Source organism: Rhinolophus sinicus, linkage group LG04, assembly GCF_036562045.2.
Source record: "Rhinolophus sinicus isolate RSC01 linkage group LG04, ASM3656204v1, whole genome shotgun sequence".
In the NCBI taxonomy this organism is placed as follows: domain Eukaryota; kingdom Metazoa; phylum Chordata; class Mammalia; order Chiroptera; family Rhinolophidae; genus Rhinolophus; species Rhinolophus sinicus.
In genome coordinates this window covers 178,560,989-178,582,062 of record NC_133754.1, presented here as the reverse complement: position 1 = coordinate 178,582,062, position 21,074 = coordinate 178,560,989, and the positions used below count along the sequence as shown (strand labels likewise).

Sequence of the window (21,074 nt, the reverse complement as noted above, 5' to 3'; positions counted from 1 at the left end):
AATCCTCAACAACATATAAGCAAGTCAAATCCACAGAATATTGAAAGGATTAACCACTATGACCAAGTGGGATTTATCCCAGGAATACAAAGGTGGTTCAACATAAAATAAATCAATGTAATACATCACATTAACAAAATGGAAGCAAAAACATATAATCATCTCAATTGATGCAGAAAAGGCATTTGATAGAATACAACCCCTTTTTATAAGATTTCTCAGAAAACTCGTTATAGAGGGATAATTCCTCAACATAATAAAGGTATTTGTGTAAAACCCACAGCTAATAATACTCAATAGTTTGGCTGCCCCTCTAACATCACAAACATGTCAAGGATGCCTACTTTCATTGCTGCTATTCAACAGTGCACTGAAGTTCTAGCCAGAGCTGTTAAAGAAAGCAAAGAAATAAAAGGCATCCAAATTAGAAAGGAAGAAGTGAAACTATCTCTGTTCAAAGACAACATGATCATTAAAATAGAAAATCCCAAAGAATCTACAAGAAAGCTACTAGAGCTAATAAATCCAGCAATGTTGCGAAAGTACAAGACCAACACACAAAAATCAGTTGTTTCTACACACTAGCGATAAACAGTATGAAAAGGAAATTAAGAAAGCAATTCCATTGACAATGGTATCAAAAAGAATTAAATACCCTGACAGCTAGAAAACCTTGCTGAAAGAAATTAACAAAAACCTAAGTACATGGAAGACATTCTGTTCATGGACAGGAAGGCTTAAAAGTAAGGTTATCACCCCAATAAATAAATAAAAATAATAAAAAAAATAAAAGTAAGATTGTTTATACTACCCAAAGTGATCTACAGATTCAACACCATCTCTATCAAAATTACAATGGCCTTTTTCTCCGAAATGTAAAAGCTGATCCTCAAATGCATATGGAATTTCAACGCTCCCCAAATAGCCAAAACAATCTTGAAAAATAATAAAGTTGGAGGACTCCTACTTCAAAATTTACTAAAAAGCGACAGTAATTAAAACATTATGGTACTAGCATAAGGGCAGACATATCGTGCAAATTTAGAGAATAAAGAGTCCAGAAATAAATCCTTACATAGTTGATTTTCAACATTGGTACCAAGACCATTCAATGGGGGAAAGGACAGTCTTTTCAACAAGTAGTGCTGGGAAAACGCCGTACACATGCAAAAGAATGAAGTTAGGTATAGCAGTGGTGACAGTTACTCACTTCGAATGTACTTAATGCCACCGCACTTCACACTTACCAATGATTAAAATGATAAATATTGTGTGCGTTCTATCACAATACGAACGCCGCCTCCAGCCCAAGTAGGGAGAACCCTCTGAGCAATTGGATTGAAAAGTAGGAAAAGGATTCTAGAATATTAAAGTTTTCTGGCCGGCAGGGCTGCGTGGACAATGCGGTTCACCGATAAAAGGACCACAGGAGTTAAGAAGCAGCAGGTCTGCCGCCGAACTTGAGATATTTAAAAGGTACATTTACGTTGGGACAATCAATTGGAGATGTCTTCTAGGCAGTAGGCCCTGGAGCTCATAAAAGCTGTCAGGGCTGGCGAGTGACATTTGTGGATGGTTAGCACTCTGTAGGTAACGGAGGCCACGAGATGCAAGAGATCCCCAGGAAACACCAATATCCAAAAGCAGGAGGGGTAAACCTTCTTTTGCTGTCAGGGCCCCAAAGAGGTGAGTCCACATCCCTTGGTGGGAGGGACTCACCAAGGCTTAAGTGCGGAAGCGCCCTTCAAGCCCATGCAGGCAGCAGACCGTCGAGCCCCGGCTCCAGAGAAGCCGATGACAAGCTAGAGCCTCAGACGTTACGGAGCCGCAGCACCTCAGGTCGCGGGAGCAGTCGCTTGCAGCAGGAGACCCGGGCACTCAGTCTGCACCCCGCCCACTGAGCGGAAAGCCCCCCTCGCGGCCCCTTCGTCCTCCGAGCCTTCCGATTGGCGGACAGGACTATGGGACCTGGAAGTTGTCTCTGTCCGGCGAGGGCTGCCCTTCCGGTTCCGTTGGGTCCCCCTTTGGCTCGGGTTCCCTGCCCCTCCCCCTTTCCGGAGCCCCGAGGGGCCGGAGCTCCTGGTGGTGCCGGATCCTGACGGCGGCCTTCCCCTGGGTCTGTAAGTGCGAAGGTGACCGGAGCACCGGGCAGGGGTACAGGGTCTCGCAAGATGGAGCCCCCTTGGGGCCTTGGATTGGCCAAGACCTGCACTGGGATGGGGGCCGAGGGGCTGGCCCAGGCCTGGGGGGGGGGGGGACTTTTAAGGAGCCCTTGGCCCAGCCCACGCCGCGCCCCGCCCCTTTCCCTTCCCTAGTCTGGAGTGGGGAGCTTAAGGATGCTCCAGGGACCTCCTCCTGGGACCCCAGCCGAAGGCCCAGCAGTTGGCGTGGACGCCGGGCTCTGGCAGATTGTAGGACGTGCCAGAGCTAAGGCCCTGGCAAGGCCTCAGTGTCAGCCCGCGAGAAATCTCTATGAGGTTACCCTTTTGCCGGGGTTTCCCGCAAATCGGCTACTGGCTACAGCACTTTTTATATTACTGGCGCTGTGCCAGGCACTGGGGATTCGTAAAATATCGTTCCAATTTTCAGGGTCAAGGTTGGGAGCGAGATATAAACAAATAAGTGCTCCTATGATATGTGTATCAGTAATATATTTATGAGCTGGCCAAAGGGCCGTTGCTGGGAAAGCTGAAGAAAGAAAGTGATGCCTCAATTATACTTCTTGGAGAGGATAAGGTGGAGAAGAGCTTTTTCAGGCAGACGGAATAGTTGCAAGTATGTTTAGGAATGACTGAGCACACAACTTGTGTGAGAAGAGGAGGAAATGGGGGTGGGGGGGGGGCTTTTGTGCATAGAAGAGATAAGAGGCTGCCAACCTAGACCGAGGTCCAGAGAGTGAAAGGTTCAACCCTGAAAGAGATGGTTAGTTTTAGAAAAGTTTTGAGCAGGAGACTGATATGGTCAGATTTGCACCGTAGATAGCCGTGTTCTGGAGGTCAGCCTGTAGAATGGGAATTTCTTTAAACTGATTCTGGACTTTTTTAGCCAAAGTCTAGGTACTCTTATTGGAGCTTCTTTTGAAGGAGTAGTGAGATCAGCCTAGTGAGAGGTAATGACGTCCTCAAATGTAGTTATAACAGTATCGTTGGAAAGAAGGCAAGTTTGCTGTAGTGAATGGAGTCAAGACTCTAACAAATTGAGTGTTGAGGGTGAAAGGTACTAAAGTTGATTCCTAGGTTTTAGGCCTTGATGTTGGCAGAACAGTGATGCCGCTATCAGCAATAAAACAAATTTATTTGTAAATATGTTGAATTAAAGGTCTAATGGAACAGTCTGGTACAGAGTTGGAAGTGCACATCTACAGCTCAGCCTAAGTGTTGTGACTAGAGCTAAAAGTTTGAGTCATCAGCATAGAGGTGGAAGGAAGCCTTGGGAATGGTTGGCATCAGGAAGGGATTACTGAGAAAGAAGGGAATAATTTGGAGAGATGGTTGCATTTGTGAAGCAGAAAGAGGAATCGAAGCTAGTAGTAGTTGCTATAGTAGCAAAAACAGACGTTGGAGATAAAATATAAAAGTGCAGAGTTCCATCAACCAAGAAGAACTAGAAATCAAGACAAGAGAATTTTGAGAACTGTCCACTGGTACAATGCATGCAGAGAGTATTGGGAGAAATGGGAAAAAAATGATTGCATTTCCTTATTAAGAGATCATTAGTGACCTTTTAAAAAGCAATTTTAGTAGAGTGATGAGGTGATGATATATGAAATAACAGAAACCTCAACTGGTTTTTAAATGAGAATGAGAAAAGACCACATATGCAGAATTTCACAGAGAAAACTGACAGGTTTTATTTGTTTATTTACTTAACAAATGCTTGTAGAGTACATTTCAGGCAGTGTTCTAAGCTCTTTAAAAATGAACATAATTTTTAAATGTAATTTACTTTAAAATTAATTTAATTTCCCATAACAACTCTATGAAGTAATATTACTATTTGACAGATGGGAAAACTGAAGCACAGAGTGGTTAAGTAACTTCCCCAAGGTCAACGCAGCTAGTAAGTGGTGGAGCAGGTATTTCATTCTAGAAAATACGGCTCCAGAATCCATGGTTTTACACCACTGCATTAAGCAGTGACTAAATATCGGAGTCAAAGGAGTGGAAAATATTTAAGCGAAGGTAGGCTCATTGATAAAAAAGGGAGAGGCTTGGAAGGAGATCCAGATTAAGAAGAAGGTAAGTAATGGATTTATGTTTGTAATATATTTGTTTTTTATTTATTTCCTCTGTCTTAGGTCCTCTACCAATCTGTGCAATTTTAGGTCAGTTTCTTTCACAATTAGGTCAATTTATGTGATACTTTCATCTATCACTATCTATAATCAGGTCCCCTCTTCAACTTTAGACCATATCCAGCTAGCTAATGGGTCGTTCCCTTGATGTCATGCCAGCTCCTCTGACTACACATTTTAAGACCAGACCAGTGATCATCTATCTCCTCTAATATTCCCTAGCTTACGGAATGACACTCTCAAAGACATCCAGTCAAACCAAATAGCTCGGAGTCATCTTGACTTTTCCTTTCTTGTTCCTCACCTTAGTCATCAAGTCCATCAGTTCTTTGAAGTATCTTTCAAATCTGTTTCTTCTCTCCATCCACTTTATTGTTGTCTCTATTCAGGCCCTCATCATTTCTGTCTTGATCTGTTAGAGTAATAGGATACTAACAGGTTTCCTCGCCTCCACATCCACTGTTCTAAGGCCATTCTCCATAAATTTTTATTTTTGACATATTGAGTTTTTAGATAGTGCACGAGCTTAGACACCATGCATTTCAAGAGCTAGAATAATAATAGCCTAGGGCAGGTAACTTGGGGTAGTTTGAATTGAGGTAAAGTTTGGTGAAGGTTGGCCATGAGGATGGGGATTTAGGGATTTTTAAATTAGAGAAGGTAATAAAACATTGAGAAACCAGACAGGTTTTCCGAGGCAATAAGACTTGAAAAAATACAGGGGAAAAAAATCAAGGACTAAGCTGTGAAGGAAGTACTCACCATTACACAATTTAGTCACTCCTTGAGGAAAAGACCAGCAAAAGAATGGTGGAAAATTGAGGCCAGTAGTTAAGTAATTTGCCCACATCTGTACAACAATTTGAAAAGAATGAACTAGATCTATATTTGTTCAACACATAATCACTCTCAAAAAACAATAAATGAAAAAAATGCAAAACAATATGTATAGTTTATGTATAAGAACACAATTTTATTTTACATTTTCTGTGGCTAGGCATATAGAAATATTTTTTAAATGGAGAGAGTCATGAAGGAGCACACTTAGAACAAACTGTACTGGGCAAAAGATAGTTGGGAAAGGGGACTTTCACTTTATAATGTTCAAAAATTTTTCAAGAAGGATATATTTCTGTATATATAGTACTTACAGTACTACATATATAATAAGTAAAAACAAAAGAGTGAAAACTTGGAGAATGTAGTATTACACAAGTTACCTGGAAGAAGCAAAGGATTGAGTTTTATGGAGAGAAAGGTTATAGCATATATTACAACCTCTTTGAAAATGGTGTATGATGGTAATGAAAGACAAAGATTTCCAGGTAGTTGTGAGTGCTAAGTTGAAAGACTCGCTAATAGAAATTGGGCAGTATTCAGATTGAATCAGTAACCTAAGGAATAGATTATAAGGGCCAGAACTATGGCAATGATAGTAAGAATAGAGAGAGAATTTGGAAATCATTCTGAGGAAAGAACCAACAGAATGTGGTGACCAAATCTCTTCTACCTGATCAGTTCTTTCTTTCTTTCTTTCTTTTTTTTTTTTGGTACTAGAAGCTCTGCTATGATCTAGAATTATGTAAGTGATTTTTATGAACATCATCAATAATTACTACTAACTATACGTAGAAGTTAACTGCAGTTGAGGATTCTGAAAATCAAATACATTCATCATTTTAATTCTGTTTTATTTGCAAATGGCATTAAGTTTCAGTCTACAAAGATAAACACACAAAAGATGGAAAAATAACAAAGTTAAAATAGGTAAGAAAGGAAGGTAAAACAAGAATAAGGGAATAAAATGGGATCAGGAATATGACTAACACATCAATGGTTGACTATTAAAACGCCTCTAGGCTTGACACAGGTTTGGCTAAGTTGCACTTTTTGTTTTTAAACATAAACCTTTTATTGAACTAAATACACAAAAGCATATCAATCTTAAGTGTACAGCTGAATGGATATGAGGAGGGAAATCTGAATAGCTCCACAGTTAACATTATCCATAAGATAAAACTTAAGTTAACCTAGTTGTTTGACACACGGATTTTTGCATCACAAAGCTGGGCACAAGTTCCAGCTCTAACACTTAACACTTCCTACCTCTCTTAAAGTTGAGCAAGTTGTTTCTGTTCTCCAAGTTGAGTTTCCTCATGTGCAAGTTGGGGATGACGATAATACCTCCCTCATAGGGATTTTAAGGATTAAGTGGGTCAGTTTAGGTAAAGCACTTAGTACTACCTGCTACATAGCAAGGCTTCAGTAAAGATTAGCTCTCATTTCTCTCATTTTTAAATAAAATTAAGACAGTTCATAAGAAATGATTATTTCTCTTTATTTTGTCATTTTTTTTAATGTGAAAGAAAAATAAAGTTTAAAATTTGGTTTTATATTGTCAAAACTATTTTAGAAATAAACCCTAGAAAGAAATTTTCCCCAGGGCACTCAAAAGACGATATGATAATAAAGAGCATAATAATTACTAATTATTAAATTAGTAATAATTTCTTATGGAACATTAAAAGTCATTCTGATTTTTGTTGAATGAGCTGTGTCAAAAGTAACATTTGTCCTTGTCCTCAAATATTTAACCGTCTATTGGAAAGGGAAACTAGTGACAGGAAACAATTAAGGGATAAACTTGTGGCCTGGAAATAAGAGTTTATCAAAGGGAGACAATAGAATGAGCTGACACATATTATGGAAAACTTCTTAAACAGAATAAATTTTCCTCACATTCTTGGACTACAGCAGATCAGTCAATGCAAGCACTTTCCTGGGATGCCTGTTTGGCTCCTCATGTTGGTAAGTTTCTTGAGGTTGATGGACAGGAAGTAAATGAAACTGTATTCCAGCTCCTCATCTTTGGAGCTTCAAGAAACGATTATCCCTGAGTATTGTGCGTACTGTCACACTGTAGATGGAAGCTATTAATGCTCACTTCTGGGTGCGAGTGGGGAAATCCTGACCCGAGGGAAGATGTAGGAAAAGTTCTAAAATAGAATGCCCCTTTTGTTTGGCCACTTGAAACAATAGTCATTTTTACAATTCTGGTTATAAATTGGGACACTTCCCAGAATGAATATATTAAACTACTGTAATTGCTAAAACCAAGCAGTGATACAGTTTTGCTGCTTTCTTTTCTGATATATTCCCTGTATCACCTAGATTTTTGCCTTGTTATTTAGTGTTCGCCATCTTTTTTGTGATGCATCATTGGCTTCTCGCCATCCCTCCTCCCTTATCTTTATAGCGATGGTTCATTATCTGTACATTCAGAATGCCATACAAGGGAAGAGCTTATTAATTTAGGTATGTATATTTTTGTTAATATACCTGTGCTACACCAGTTCTCCTTCCTAAATTTCACCTTGCTTTCGATGACAGTTTCATTCAGCTGAACTCCTAAGTTTAGAACCTTTTACACATTCCTTTTTCTCATTCTCTGTATCTAGTAAGTTACCAAGTTCTTTGAAATATCTTTTGTCGTTTTTCCTTTTTCCTTATTCCCATTTTCATTCCTTCCTAGGCTCTCATGGCCTCAGACCTGTCATGCTCCTGCAGACACTGAGCTGGTCTTCCTAACAGCAATTCTTCTTTCTTACCCCTGTCAAACAAATCCTATAAGTTCAACAAACGCAAACTGAGCACTGCCGTGTGTTTAGTACAATATTAAGTGGCAGGGATACATGTGAGTTTGAACTTAAGAAGGTTTGGCCAGTTATGTGGCTGCAGTAAGAATTCGAAGCAAAAGGAAAATGTGTTTTGCATTAGAAGATGGACGTTCCCAACAGCCCGTTGAATAGGATGGAGATGTTTCCCTCTAATGCCATGAAGATTGCAGTTTGCAGGGGAAGGAACAAGTATTTAATAAAGTATTTTGAGTGTTCTGATAGAAGTATTATGCTATGGGTCCAGTAGATACAACTGTTCTAGTCTAAGGGTCAGGGGAGGGCCTATCAGAGGAAATAAAGGAGTCAGAATCGGCTAGGAGTAGTGTTCTAGATTAAAGAAATGCCTGTGCTAAGGCTTAGAATCGGTAGAGTACTATCATGCACCAGGCATGAGCCGTGTAAGTAAGACCTGGAATCTGCTTTCAGGAGCTGGTGTTCTAGGAACCTTTATAAGTCAATGTCATCAAAGATAAAATTATAAAGATTGGGTTTCAGGGTCCAGATGTGGCCAGGAGCAGCTGTTTATCTCATGATTATCAGCTACAAAGCTGATGAATACACAAAATTTAAGGTGAATTTATTGATGCACTGAGATTGTAGAGCTATTTCTCAAGGGTAGACCTGATACACCTACAAACCTTATGTAAGACTGGTGTATAGACAGAGAGGGCCAGTTTATTATTTTTACAATGGCTGGTGGACTGGAATTATGCTGGAATGGCTCATTTATCTTTCCCTTTAGAGAGAACCACAGGAAGCCAAGTTATCAGAAAATCATTTGGAGATTATGGAATTAGAACATAGGGACTTTTTCCAAAGGAGTTGCTGTGTAAAGGGACAAATATGCAGAGTTTTGGAAAAGACACCTTCTCTGGTTGAATGGGTTATGCCATGTTTATCTTAATTATCATTAGGTTTACTTAATGAGTTTATACTCAAGAGGTTAGTCTGCAGCCATGAGACAATGGGAAGTCACAGAAGGATTTTAGGCAGGGGTTGGATATAATCAGATGTGTGCTTTTGAAAGATGAAATGCGGTGTAGAGGTTGCATTAGAGGGAACAGAAGCTGGAAGTCAAGGAACATTTATGAATCAGTTCTAGTCCAGTTAATGAGTAATGATGGGTAAATAGGGATAAAGAAGAAAGAACAGAATCTAGTAAGGATTAATTGGATCCACCTTCTTCCTACTCAGATTCCCACCAAGTGGCTCATCTGGTTTTTCTACATCAAATGTTTTCAGTTACTTTCTGTATCAAGAAATGTTTCTGGGGAGTTTAGATTTGTCCAAAATGCACAGGATAAAGACCTGTACCTTTGACACTGTCTAAACATGATCACTTTAGCTCTGTCACTTCCATTTTTATCACAGAAATACTTGTATGAATAAGTATTAAACACAAGTTTAAACACAAGAGGGTTTAACCCAGGAGGAGGGCAAACAATGTTACTGCAGTTCTTTAAAATACAAAGCAAAGAGTGTTTTGTCTTTGAAGAAGCAAGTTCACAGTATCCTGCAAAAGAAAATAGCTACTTCATAATTACTTGTTGGAATGTTTTAGTTTGTTTTTGAAACCTGATACAATTCTCATTTGAAAAGCAAAAAAAAATGTTCTTGGAGTAACTCAAGCACTGTTCTTGTATTGAGTATCTTAGAAAGCTGAATGAATGCCAGGCTATTTACACTGGTACAAGTCCACTCCTTAGGTGCAATTGACCCTTGATGTTGGCAAGGAGTAATTTTTAACAGCCTTTGAAAGCTGCTTCCTCTTTCAAGGAAAATTTCATTTGGATACACACAAAGAGATATGACAACACAAAATTGGTTTTGGAAGGAAAATCCAGGTTTCTTAATTGTTTGAATTTTCTTAAATTCATCCTTTTTACATTTCTGTTCTTTAGGTCTGCCAAAATGTCTGAAAGATCAGATCTCCTTCACTTCAAGTTTGAAAATTATGGAGATTCAATGTTACAAAAAATGAACAAATTAAGAGAAGAGAATAAATTTTGTGATGTTACAGTTCTCATAGATGATATTGAGGTACAGGGGCATAAAATTGTGTTTGCTGCAGGTTCCCCCTTCTTAAGAGACCAATTTTTACTGAATGATTCCGGAGAGGTGAAAATCTCCATATTGCAGAGTTCCGAAGTGGGGAGACAATTGCTCTTATCCTGTTATAGTGGTGTGCTGGAATTCCCTGAGATGGAACTGGTAAATTACTTGACTGCTGCGAGTTTTCTACAGATGAGCCACATTGTAGAACGGTGCACACAGGCCTTGTGGAAGTTTATAAAGCCAAAACAACCAATGGATAGTAAAGAGGGATGTGAACCGCAGAGTGCTTCTCCCCAGTCCAAAGAACAGCAGGGAGATGACAGAGGCTCCCCAAAGCAGGACTCACCTTGTATTCATCCATCTGAAGACAGTATGGATATGGAGGACAGTGATATTCAGATTGTTAAGGTAGAGTCTATTGGGGATGTATCCGAGGTTAGAAGTAAAAAAGATCAGAACCAGTTTATTTCTTCTGAACCCACTGCTTTACATTCATCAGAGCCCCAGCACTCCCTGATAAATTCAACTGTGGAAAACAGAGTAAGTGAAATAGAACAAAACCACCTCCACAATTATGCCCTCTCTTACACAGGCAGTGATAACATCATCATGGCCTCCAAAGATGTCTTTGGGCCCAATATTCGAGGTGTAGACAAAGGCCTACAGTGGCATCACCAATGCCCAAAGTGTACCAGGGTGTTTCGTCACCTGGAGAACTACGCCAACCATTTAAAAATGCACAAACTCTTTATGTGTCTACTCTGCGGCAAGACTTTTACTCAGAAAGGCAACCTTCATCGACACATGCGTGTGCATGCCGGCATTAAACCTTTCCAGTGTAAGATCTGTGGGAAAACCTTTTCTCAGAAGTGTTCCTTACAGGATCATCTTAACCTTCACAGTGGAGATAAGCCCCATAAGTGTAACTATTGTGACATGGTTTTTGCACATAAGCCAGTTTTGAGGAAACACCTTAAACAGCTGCATGGCAAAAACAGCTTTGATAATGCCAATGAAAGAAATGTGCAAGACCTCACAGTGGATTTTGATTCTTTTGCATGTACAACAGTCACAGACTCTAAAGGGTGTCAGCCACAGCCTGATGCAACACAGGTCCTGGATGCAGGTAAACTGGCCCAAGCTGTCCTGAACCTAAGGAATGATAGTACTTGTGTGAATTGAGTAGGGGCTTTATGCTCAACTAGAACTGACTGAAAACATGGCAATAGTCTGAGTCTTTTTAGGAGTGATTTTGCTAGTTTGACTTCTCCAAAGCCTCTGTGCAGGTGGTAGGGGTGAATCAAAGCACTAACAGACCAGGCAACTTACCGCTCGGAGTGGTCTTGCCTTCCTTTTGCCCTCTCCCATTTTCTGTTTTGAATTATTTATCTTGTGACATGTTTGCCTTTTCCAAGGAGTATTCCATTTGTCTACCTAACATTGACTTATGTTTTAGACTGACCCCATTTGAGGCTTGTCAGTGAAGGTACCAACAAGTTAATAACATCACCTGCACTCCACTAATGGATGCTATGCTAAGAGAAGTGAATAACATTTTTCTTTGGCAGAAAATAGGCTGAGATACAAGGTGATAATTGCTGTTGGCCTGAATATGTGATAGAACTTCTGGTTGCCTATCGATAATTCATCTATGTATGATGAATGAATGAATCTGCTTCCTTCCATTTGTACTTTTCTTGGAGCTGGCTATAAAGAAGTATTTTGGGTTGTTCTGTACTCTTTTCAACAGTATTATAGCTCTACTTCATGTCGATGAATTGTTCACGTAGACCAGAGTGCAGTCTTCTCAGCAACACCTGCAGACATTATTAGGAATCACCATGAGCATAACCAACAAAGGATAGAAGTACGGCTGTACAACAGTACGTACATGGGAGACTTCCCCCAAAGAAGCCAAATGCTTATAATTCATGTGTCACTTATTTGTTGATGCTTTTGAAGTCAGGATGGCTCCAGGTGTACTTATAATATTCTCTCTAAAAGGGGGCTATTTGGGAGTCACTCTCTGCCCTGTTTTAGAGGTTGACCATCAGAAAGATGTTTGGCCTTCAGAGTTTTGTCCAGTGTACAAATAGTCTGAATTCTCATTTTCCTATGTATCTTAATTTCCAAAATAGATGCAAAAAGTGGATCACGGATGAGCAGTCAGGTTTTTGCATTCAGAATTCCTATAAAGGTACACAGTCTCACCTTGCCTCGTTTGGTAGATGGCTAATACAAAGTTGATCTTCCAATATGGAAAAACAAAATAACTGTTTTTCCTAAAGCACGTTATATATAGTTCAGAAACAACTTGAGTCTTACTAGTTTCTGACCCATGAGGTAGATTTAGGTAATAGGAGTGTTCGAGTCCTTAGAGAATCTTAAGAGATCATTTACTCCACCTCTTTTTAAATTGGGGTATCCAAAGCCCAAAGAGGTGGCCTGGCCAAGGTTGGCCATAGTAGATAAGTAACTAAATGTGAGCTAATGTTACCTCACTGTCTCTTGGCTTAAAAAGATTTAGTACATGATCAAGAATATATTAGCAAAAAGCTCACTTTGTGAATCCCTGTTGACTTTCTGAGACAGCCTGGATTTTGCAAACAAAATATCACAGAAGGATTTATTTTTGTTAGTTAATTATTTTTTGGTGAGAATGAACATTCTTCCCAGGAAAGTGACTGATTTGCTGGGTGTTGGTTACGGAAGGAAAGAAAAGTAAGAATAAATGTGATAAGGATCCAAATTTGAAAGATTTTGTCTGGAAGCAGTGTTTATTTAGTTTTCACCGCCATTTTCTGTTTTTATTTTTGAGCTGAGAGTGCATGTACAGATAAACCAAAAATTAAGATTAACTTGAGTAGTCAGAGGAAATTCTTATTGTTATCATTTGATACATTTACATGTGAATCTGATTTGAGGTATAATTTCTTTTATTAAAAGATTTAAAATGAAGAATAAAATTGAGTGATAAGACTAACAGGTACCTTATGCCTAAAGTCACTCATTATATGATCTAATGATACTGCCTAGCATTCTGATTTTTATATGATCCAGCCAAAGAGTACCAATTCTATGCAATAGTGAGACACTAACATGTTAGCCAACATTTTCTCTGAACATCACGTCATCACAGAAATTTCAATTTGGAGTGCTTCCTTTGCTTGCATTCATGTCCTGTTTTGTTACTGGTTTGAAGATTAAAAGGCATGGGTTCAAATAAGATTGGTCTCTTTGGTTGGAGACTAGTACTGGGTTCATCCAGTCATTCAAGAAATATTTATTGAGCACCAACTGTTGCCAGGCACTATGCTAGATACTGAGGATATGAAGGTAAGATTGCTGTGGTCCCTGCCCTCACAGAGCTTAGTCTCATGTGGTCTTAGGAAGATAAGGTGTCGATTTGATTTTATACTAGGAATAATAAAGGAAACTGCCTTGCTTTCTTTGATCACTTAAAATCAGCATCTTCATGGTTTTATATCAAAAAAAGTAATAGTTCTCACCTTTTGTAACTGCAAACCACTGAAGTGATTTACAGCCTCCTCCATTTCTTGGCTGGAGAGGTGTCCTGTTTCTGTGAGACATTTTCTTAATTTTGGTGGGACTTGACTTTTCTCCTTTGTTTATACATGTTTCATAGATTGTATTGCAAAATGGTCAAGTTATTGGTATAAAATACGTTTTATAGGGGAAGATGACTTTCCAAACTAGTCATATTCTTATAAAGATTTTTAAAAACCTTAGTTATTCAGCATTTGTATTGTATGGATCCCCAGGATAACTAAAAAGGAGAGAACACTCTCTTTACCATAGTTTGTTTAAAAAAATTACTGTCACTGTTATTTATTTATTATTTAATTTTAAAGACAAACTCCAAACTGAAGTGGCTCTGAGGTAAATCAGATGTGGTTTTAATTTGTTTTAGTTTCTTTACTAGATCTATAAATGGAAGGTGACCAGTGTCATTACTTCTAAAATATTGTCCTAAACAAACCCAGAACATTTTATTTCAGCTGATGAATAGCTGTTCTAAATCTGTTGTATGTTAGACATACTATGAACTACCTCTTCACTTATTATGGGGAAGTTTCCTTAATAAAAGTGTGACAATTAAAGCTCTGGTATGAGTGGTTTGTTTTCTCTCTCCCCTCCTTTCACTTTCAGTTGCTTGAATTTTGAATACAGGAATGCTTTCTTCATGCCTATTCAAAACACATATTAATGAAACATGCTGAGTTTGGCTGAAGAAGCAAATCTGGGTTAACCAGAAATTGTTACTAGGGTTAGTTACTTCCATGAGAACCTGTTGACTTGGACGGTAGAACAACTGCTTTTAAGAATTGGTTCAGATATGCCTTCATTTGGCAAATACTTAAAGCCTACTAAGTGCTAGACTTCGGGAATGCAAAGATCAGTAAGGCACTGCCCTAAATACTTATGCCTAGATGAGACACAGATTTCAATACAGGAATGATAATTGCAGTAATGAAGGCAGCCAAAGGGTTGACAGGCTCCCAATTGGGAGCCAGCTAATTCAGGGGCAGTTCTGGATGGCGTCAGGGATGCGATTTTGAAGGATAAATGGTAGGAGGGATTTGGCATATGGGAGGAAACAGGCCAACAGTTTAGATTGGAAGGCCTGGGTTTGCCCTGAAACGGGGGTGGGGAAGGGGTGGTGTGAGAAGGAAGCGATAGGTTGAGTGGTGAAGAGAGATCCAGAGGTTGGGTCTAGATCCTGATGGGGCATTAGGTGATCCATCCGGCAGTCTCCTTTGCCACCTTCAAACTGTAGATGGCCCGGTAGGGAGAAGAGCCGGCACACAATCCGGGAGGGCCTCCCAGTGGTCCCGGCGCAGGGTACCCTGATACAGCTCTGTACCCCAACTTCACAACACGTCGGAGATTGGGAGGTTGGGGAGAACTCACGAAGAGGAATGGCTCGCGTGCCGAAACTGAGACTGGAGAGATGGGATTTGCCGGAATGCGGGCGCCTTTTTGTCATTCCAGGACCGAGGGGACTAAGGAAGGGAGAAAGTCTCAGGATGTCCTTCCGGGACGCCCAGCCCGCCCCCGCGGAGGACTAGAGCTAGTTGACACCGGATGTGTTTCCTCCCAGGCTAAGTCCACCTTCCGGCCTGGGCTGCCGCTGCCGCGGAAACCTCGGCTCTGGTTTTCTGAGTGGGTGAGTGAGCGCGAGGGAGACTCGGGCAAGTGGGGAAGTCTGAGGTGGAGGAGGGCAGCTGGGCGCAGCCCGGGAGTTGCTACACTGGTGCTGCAGACACCTGGCCGACGGGGCCTTGGTCCTGGCCACTTGGGCGCGGTAAGACCTGTGGCAAGCTGGCGGATCATCCAGGCCACCAGGGGTCCGGATTCAGCTCCTACTCTGCGGGGGTCCCCTGTGCTCGCTGCAGCCACCAGGCACCATTTCGTGCTGCCCTGGAAGCAAGCGGGTCTTCTGGGGGAGAGTCACAGAAGTCCTAATTGGGCCTTACAGGAGCCAAATCACGAGCTGGAGGAATGAACTGGAAGAGCGAGCGTAACATGTGCATTTGGGTCTTCTTTTCTGGGCAATGGTGAAAATCTGGATATCGAAGGAGCCATAAAGGTGCTTTAGAGCCAAATCACGAAGGATCTCGTATTTACTAAGAAGTTTAGGCCGTCTGGATGTAAGAGAGCAGTGAAAGATTGAAAGCAGAAGGGAGAGGGGGGGAAGGAAAAGTTTTAAAAGATGTTCATTCTGGTAGAACTCAGGAGGGTAGTTTGATTGGACAGTGTGGTATTGAGGAGACCTGTTGGAAGACATTGCAAGCAGTGGTCGAGGTGAACAGCACGAGGACCTGAAAGTAGTGATGGGGAGTAGGATGTTTGAAAATTACACTAAGGTTTCTAGTTTGGGAAACTGTTAAATCCATTTAGTAGTGGGCATTAACAGTGTCCTTGACCACAAGGCACATAAATTTAGCCAAGGAAAAAAACAGAAATTTGAGTGCAATTCAGTGTAATACGTGCTGTAACAAAAATATGAAATACGCCACAAGATCGTAGAGAAATGCATTTTAATTTTCTGGGTTTTGACATGGTGGCATAGGGATTCAGTCTTAGCACCCAGATTAGAATTAGAGTCTTCTTTTTACCCAACTCAGGTTTCGGATTTGTATGTTTGTTTGTTTTTACTATCACAATGTAGGAAAGCATTCCCCATCCTAACAGTAACGTTTGTGTTTTATTTTCTGTAGATTGTGACCATGGCTGCTGAGTCTGATGTTCTGCACTTCCAGTTTGAACAGCAAGGAGATGTAGTCTTGCAGAAAATGAATCTCTTGAGACAGCAGAATTTATTTTGTGATGTGTCAATTTATATTAATGACACCGAGTTCCAGGGACACAAGGTGATTTTAGCTGCTTGCTCCACTTTCATGAGAGATCAGTTTTTACTCACACAGTCAAAACATATCAGAATCACCATCTTGCAGAGTGCAGAAGTTGGGAGAAAATTGTTGCTGTCTTGCTATACTGGAGCACTTGAAGTGAAAAGGAAAGAGCTTTTGAAATACTTGACTGCTGCTAGTTACCTTCAGATGGTTCACATTGTGGAAAAGTGCACAGAAGCTTTGTCCAAGTATCTAGAAATTGATCTTTCGATGAAAAACAACAATCAGCATACCGACCTGTGTCAATCCTCTGATCCAGATGTTAAGAATGAAGAAGAAAATTCAGATAAAGACTGTGAGATAATTGAAATTTCGGAAGATAGTCCCGTAAACGTAGATTTCCACGTTAAAGAAGAGGAAAGCAATGCCTTACAGTCTACAGTAGAGAGTTTGACATCAGAGAGAAAGGAAATGAAGTCACCAGAGCTGTCTTCAGTAGATATAGGTTTTAAAGACAATGAAATTTGTATCCTCCATGTGGAATCTATCAGCACTGCTGCTGTAGAAAACGGGCAGTTTTCACAGCCTTGTACCTCTTCCAAAGCAAGCATGTATTTCTCAGAAACACAGCATTCACTGATCAATTCCACAGTCGAGAGCAGAGTGGCAGAAGTTCCTGGAAATCAAGATCAGGGATTGTTTTCTGGGAATACTGAAGGAAGTCAGGGTACAGCAAATGAGATTCAGAATGTGGAGGATGCTTATTCACTGAGGCATCAGTGCCCCAGGTGTCCACGTGGATTTCTTCATGTTGACAACTATCTGCGCCACCTTAAGATGCATAAATTGTTCTTGTGTTTGCAGTGTGGGAAAACATTTACACAGAAGAAAAATCTCAACCGGCACATTCGAGGGCACATGGGCATAAGGCCCTTTCAGTGTACTGTGTGCTTGAAGACATTTACTGCTAAAAGCACGCTACAGGACCACTTGAACATACACAGTGGGGATCGGCCGTACAAATGCCACTGTTGTGACATGGATTTCAAGCACAAATCTGCCCTCAAAAAACACTTAACCTCTGTCCATGGCCAGAGCAGTGGTGAAAAACTACCCAGGCATGATCTGAAAAGACAAAATCTGTTATAATTAAAATCACACCTTGCTATGTAAGCCTTATATCATTCTGCTAGGCAAGCCTTTCTATTAGAAATGCAACATTTATAATATTGCATTTGCCCACCATCTTTGGGTCTTATTTTTGGTCGGCTTACATATTATTCTTCCTGAACTTCTACCAGTTCCAAAGTGTGGGAGACATGATAAAGCTAGTGGGATACCATCTGGTTTCATACATTATATGTATATGTAAGTCCCAGTGGTATACCTAGAGAAGTGCTGTTCTTCTCTTAAATATTCTTGATTCTAGTGACAGAGGATCCAGCAGTATTTCCAGATTGTGATTTTGAGTCTAGATAATTGATATAAGTGTAATGGAAAGAGAAAATAAATTTTAAAACGCCATTATTCATTATTAGTCATCTTAAGGACTAGTGAGTTTTTTTTTATTTTTAAACCAACTGCTATTGGATTTTAAACTAAACACCAAGGTACCTAGTGTTTTAAACTATAAAGGAACACAATTCAAATTTACTTGGGAGTAGCAGAATTCCCTTATACATGGTCTGATATTCCTTAAAATATTATTTCCATGGTTTGTTAATATACATATTTTATAAATGATTAATTGGGCCCAAATGTCTTTATTTTATGCAGTTGCGTTTAGTAATTTTGTGGCCAATAAAATTATACGATCGGCTTGAAGCTCTAAATAATTAGAAATCCCAACTTTACCAAAGATATTTTTAGTCTTTCTAAAATTTATTTCATTTCATTTTTTAGTTAACCTATAAAGTTAAATTGACGGTTGTCAATTTTGTACCTATATAATAGAAATGGTGTGCTCAAAACACTTGTAGCAGACATCTCTGAGATCTTCACATGGAGGAAACACTTCCCATATCTAGCTGCTTCTCACTGTTTGTTTCCTTTCTTGAACAGTGATGCCTGCTGCTAAATGATTTGTTTTTGGTATACAGTTTTACAAATTTTAACACATGTGTAGATTTATGTAACCATCACTGCAGTCAGGATACAGAACATTCCATCACCCCCCAAAAACTCCCTGTACTGCCCCTTTGTAGTCAGTTCCTCCTAAATCTAAACCCCGACAACAGTTCTCTTATCGCTATAATTTTGCCTTTCCTGGAATGTCATAAATGGAATCTTACGGTTATGTTTCCTCCTGAGATGGTTTTTTTCACCTAGCATTATGCCTTTGAGATTTATCCATGTTGTGTGTATCAATACTTCATTCCTTTTTTATTTTAAATTGTCAGTCTATATTTTCTTGCTGTCACTAGATGAACAGTTTAAACATGGGTAACTATTAGTGATCTCTTATTAATACTAACTTTTCATTAACATTAATGCAATTTTTACTTACTATGTGTTGACAAAAATCTTGACCATCTCTAGAGTTTGATGCTGTATTTCCAGAAGTGTGCCAAAAGCAAAACCATGACTATATGGTAATTTTACTGGGAGTGATATTTCAGATTGTATTATGAGCCTTTGCTCTCTAATATCTTTGTCTACATATAACACAAAACATTTTTGTTGTCATAACACAGATTAAAATACATTGCAGGGCAAATCATATTCTCTAAAACACAGGAACTACTTTTAGTAAAGAAGCCTGACTGGATGCATCTTAGTTTCAAGATGTTACATTCCTCTTCTAGTCACCTCAGCTTTATGTAGAATTTCTGCTATATTTAGTTTCTATTGAAGCCCTACCATATTTTAATATGTAATATACTTTGTACCATTTATAAGAATTTTGTGATGAGTCACATGTTGATTGTTATAAATGTTAATTATCCTTTCTGTGATACTTTTGTGAAAAATATATTCTCCATAGAACTTTAACTCTGGGAGAGACTTTAAAGAATCGAGCTCTCATATTTGATAAGAAAACTGACTTCATGTCCCCAGGTCACCAGTTAGTGACATTGGACAGGTCACCTCTTCTTGAGTTTTTCCTAAATTTATGTGTAAAGTAATAACTTTGATCTTGATAATTTGTAAGATCATTTTCAGGTTTAAAATTCTGTGATTTCATTTTTAAATCTTCCTGAGTTCCTAAGAACAGATAAGAGGGGAAAGCAAGAGAGGAGAGTTTGGTGTCTTTATGAATGTTTCTTTTTGCGTTGGAAACAGAATTTTTCTAAAGTAGTGTTTTTCTGCCACTGGAGAACATGATAGTGTAGTGCTTAATTTTCTTTATCATTTGACTTATGATTGGGCATTTGTAGGCATGAAAACATTTTCTTTTCAGAAATAGTTTGTGATTAAAATACTTTTCTTATTTTTGCTTCCTAGGGTAAAATTTTGTGGGGCTGAGGGGTGGGTCAACAAATAGTAGTAAACTGTTTCTTTAGGAATTGTTACCAACTCTTTTTGATGTTCAAAAAGAATTATGGTTGAATTATGTTTAAGTTTTATGTGTGCCTTGTAAGATTCTTGTGAAATTTTTTGTAAGCACTTTGAGATTTTTTGCTTGGGGGAAGGGGTGTTTTGTGAAAGTTGATGGTTGTTATTTATTATTATTTATTCTTGTTCAGTTAGCACAAAGTGATCTCAAAACATTCCTAGGAGAGTGTTTGCATGATGTGTTTAACAATTTCAGGAAAGTGAAATCTTTTTAAAAATGCAGGTATGGCAAAGTAAAGTGTTGAATTCATTCATTTAAAATATTCACTTTTAGTTGTTTGTGTTTCTGATATGATGGGAGGAAATGCAATACGATATTTGAGTTCAGCCTCATGATTTATGGCATTTATGTATATAAAAGATCTTGAAAGGTAGTTGTTAACTTTGGTGTAAGAAAATCCTTTCCCCTTTTCCTTGGATGTAACTATCCTATATGTTTACATAAGAAATAATAAACTGGAGATGGGAATGGAGAGTTTTGTGTTTTGTCTACATCTGAGAATTTTAAAGAAGGAAACTATTTCTCCTGGCTATTCATTTAACCATTTATTCAACAAATATTTACGGAGTCATTACAATATATATACCTATACTAGAAGTTAGGTATACAAACAAATAAATACCCCTGCTCTCCTGAAACTTAAATTCTAGTGAAGGGAGACAAACAGTAAGCAAATAAGTAAAATTAATGTATGTCAGGTTTTGGAAATGGAGAAAATAAAGCAGAGTTCCAGGGGAGGGAAAATGGGATTGTGATTTTAAGTATAGTGGTCAAGCCACCTTTAAAAAATCTCATTAGGGGCCGGCCTGGTGTCTCAGGTGGTTAGAGCTTCATGCTCCTAACTCCGAAGGCTGCCGGTTCGATTCCAACATGGGCCAGTGGGCTCTCAACCACAAAGTTGCCAGTTCAATTCCTCAAGTCCCACAAGGGATGGTCGGCAGCGCCCCCTGCAACTAAGATTGAACACGGCACCTTGAGCTGAGCTACTGCTAAGCTCCTGGATGGCTCAGTTGGTTGGAATGCCTCCTTTCAACCACAAGGTTGCCAGTTCGACTCCCCCAAGGGATGGTGGGCTCCGCCCCCTGCAACTAGCAACAGCAACTGGACCTGGAGCT

General features: G+C 39.4%; 3 protein-coding genes across 8 annotated transcripts in view; 2 read left to right on the top strand and 1 right to left on the bottom strand.

Annotated features, from left to right (window-relative positions):
- RABGAP1 (RAB GTPase activating protein 1) overlaps positions 1–1,913 on the bottom strand; it is a 146,695-nt gene extending 144,782 nt beyond the window's left edge. The window contains exon 1 of one of the 3 annotated variants that reach the window (XM_019728505.2): positions 1,720–1,913. The gene's annotated coding sequence lies outside the window, so the exon portion shown is untranslated. Of the gene's footprint in view, positions 1–1,247 lie in introns of all 3 variants that reach the window. The other 2 variants (XM_019728506.2, XM_019728507.2) reach the window with 2 other exon arrangements.
- Positions 1,914–1,995: 82 nt separating this feature from the next.
- ZBTB6 (zinc finger and BTB domain containing 6) lies at positions 1,996–20,433 on the top strand. Of its 4 annotated transcripts, XM_074330971.1 has the most exons (3): positions 2,018–2,120; positions 15,040–15,214; positions 16,269–20,433. In XM_074330971.1, the coding sequence occupies exon 3, from the start codon at positions 16,278–16,280 to the stop codon at positions 17,550–17,552; it is 1,275 nt and encodes a 424-aa protein (XP_074187072.1). In that variant the 5' UTR covers positions 2,018–2,120; positions 15,040–15,214; positions 16,269–16,277; the 3' UTR covers positions 17,553–20,433. The 4 variants fall into 4 exon arrangements, with proteins under 4 accessions (XP_074187070.1, XP_074187072.1, XP_074187073.1 ...); XM_074330969.1 differs by lacking the exon at positions 15,040–15,214 and having other exon boundaries at positions 1,996–2,120; XM_074330972.1 differs by lacking the exons at positions 2,018–2,120; positions 15,040–15,214 and adding an exon at positions 15,221–15,352.
- ZBTB26 (zinc finger and BTB domain containing 26) lies at positions 2,008–11,356 on the top strand. Its single transcript, XM_074330973.1, has 2 exons — positions 2,008–2,120; positions 9,873–11,356. The coding sequence occupies exon 2, from the start codon at positions 9,883–9,885 to the stop codon at positions 11,206–11,208; it is 1,326 nt and encodes a 441-aa protein (XP_074187074.1). The 5' UTR covers positions 2,008–2,120; positions 9,873–9,882; the 3' UTR covers positions 11,209–11,356.
- Positions 20,434–21,074: the final 641 nt, after the last annotated feature.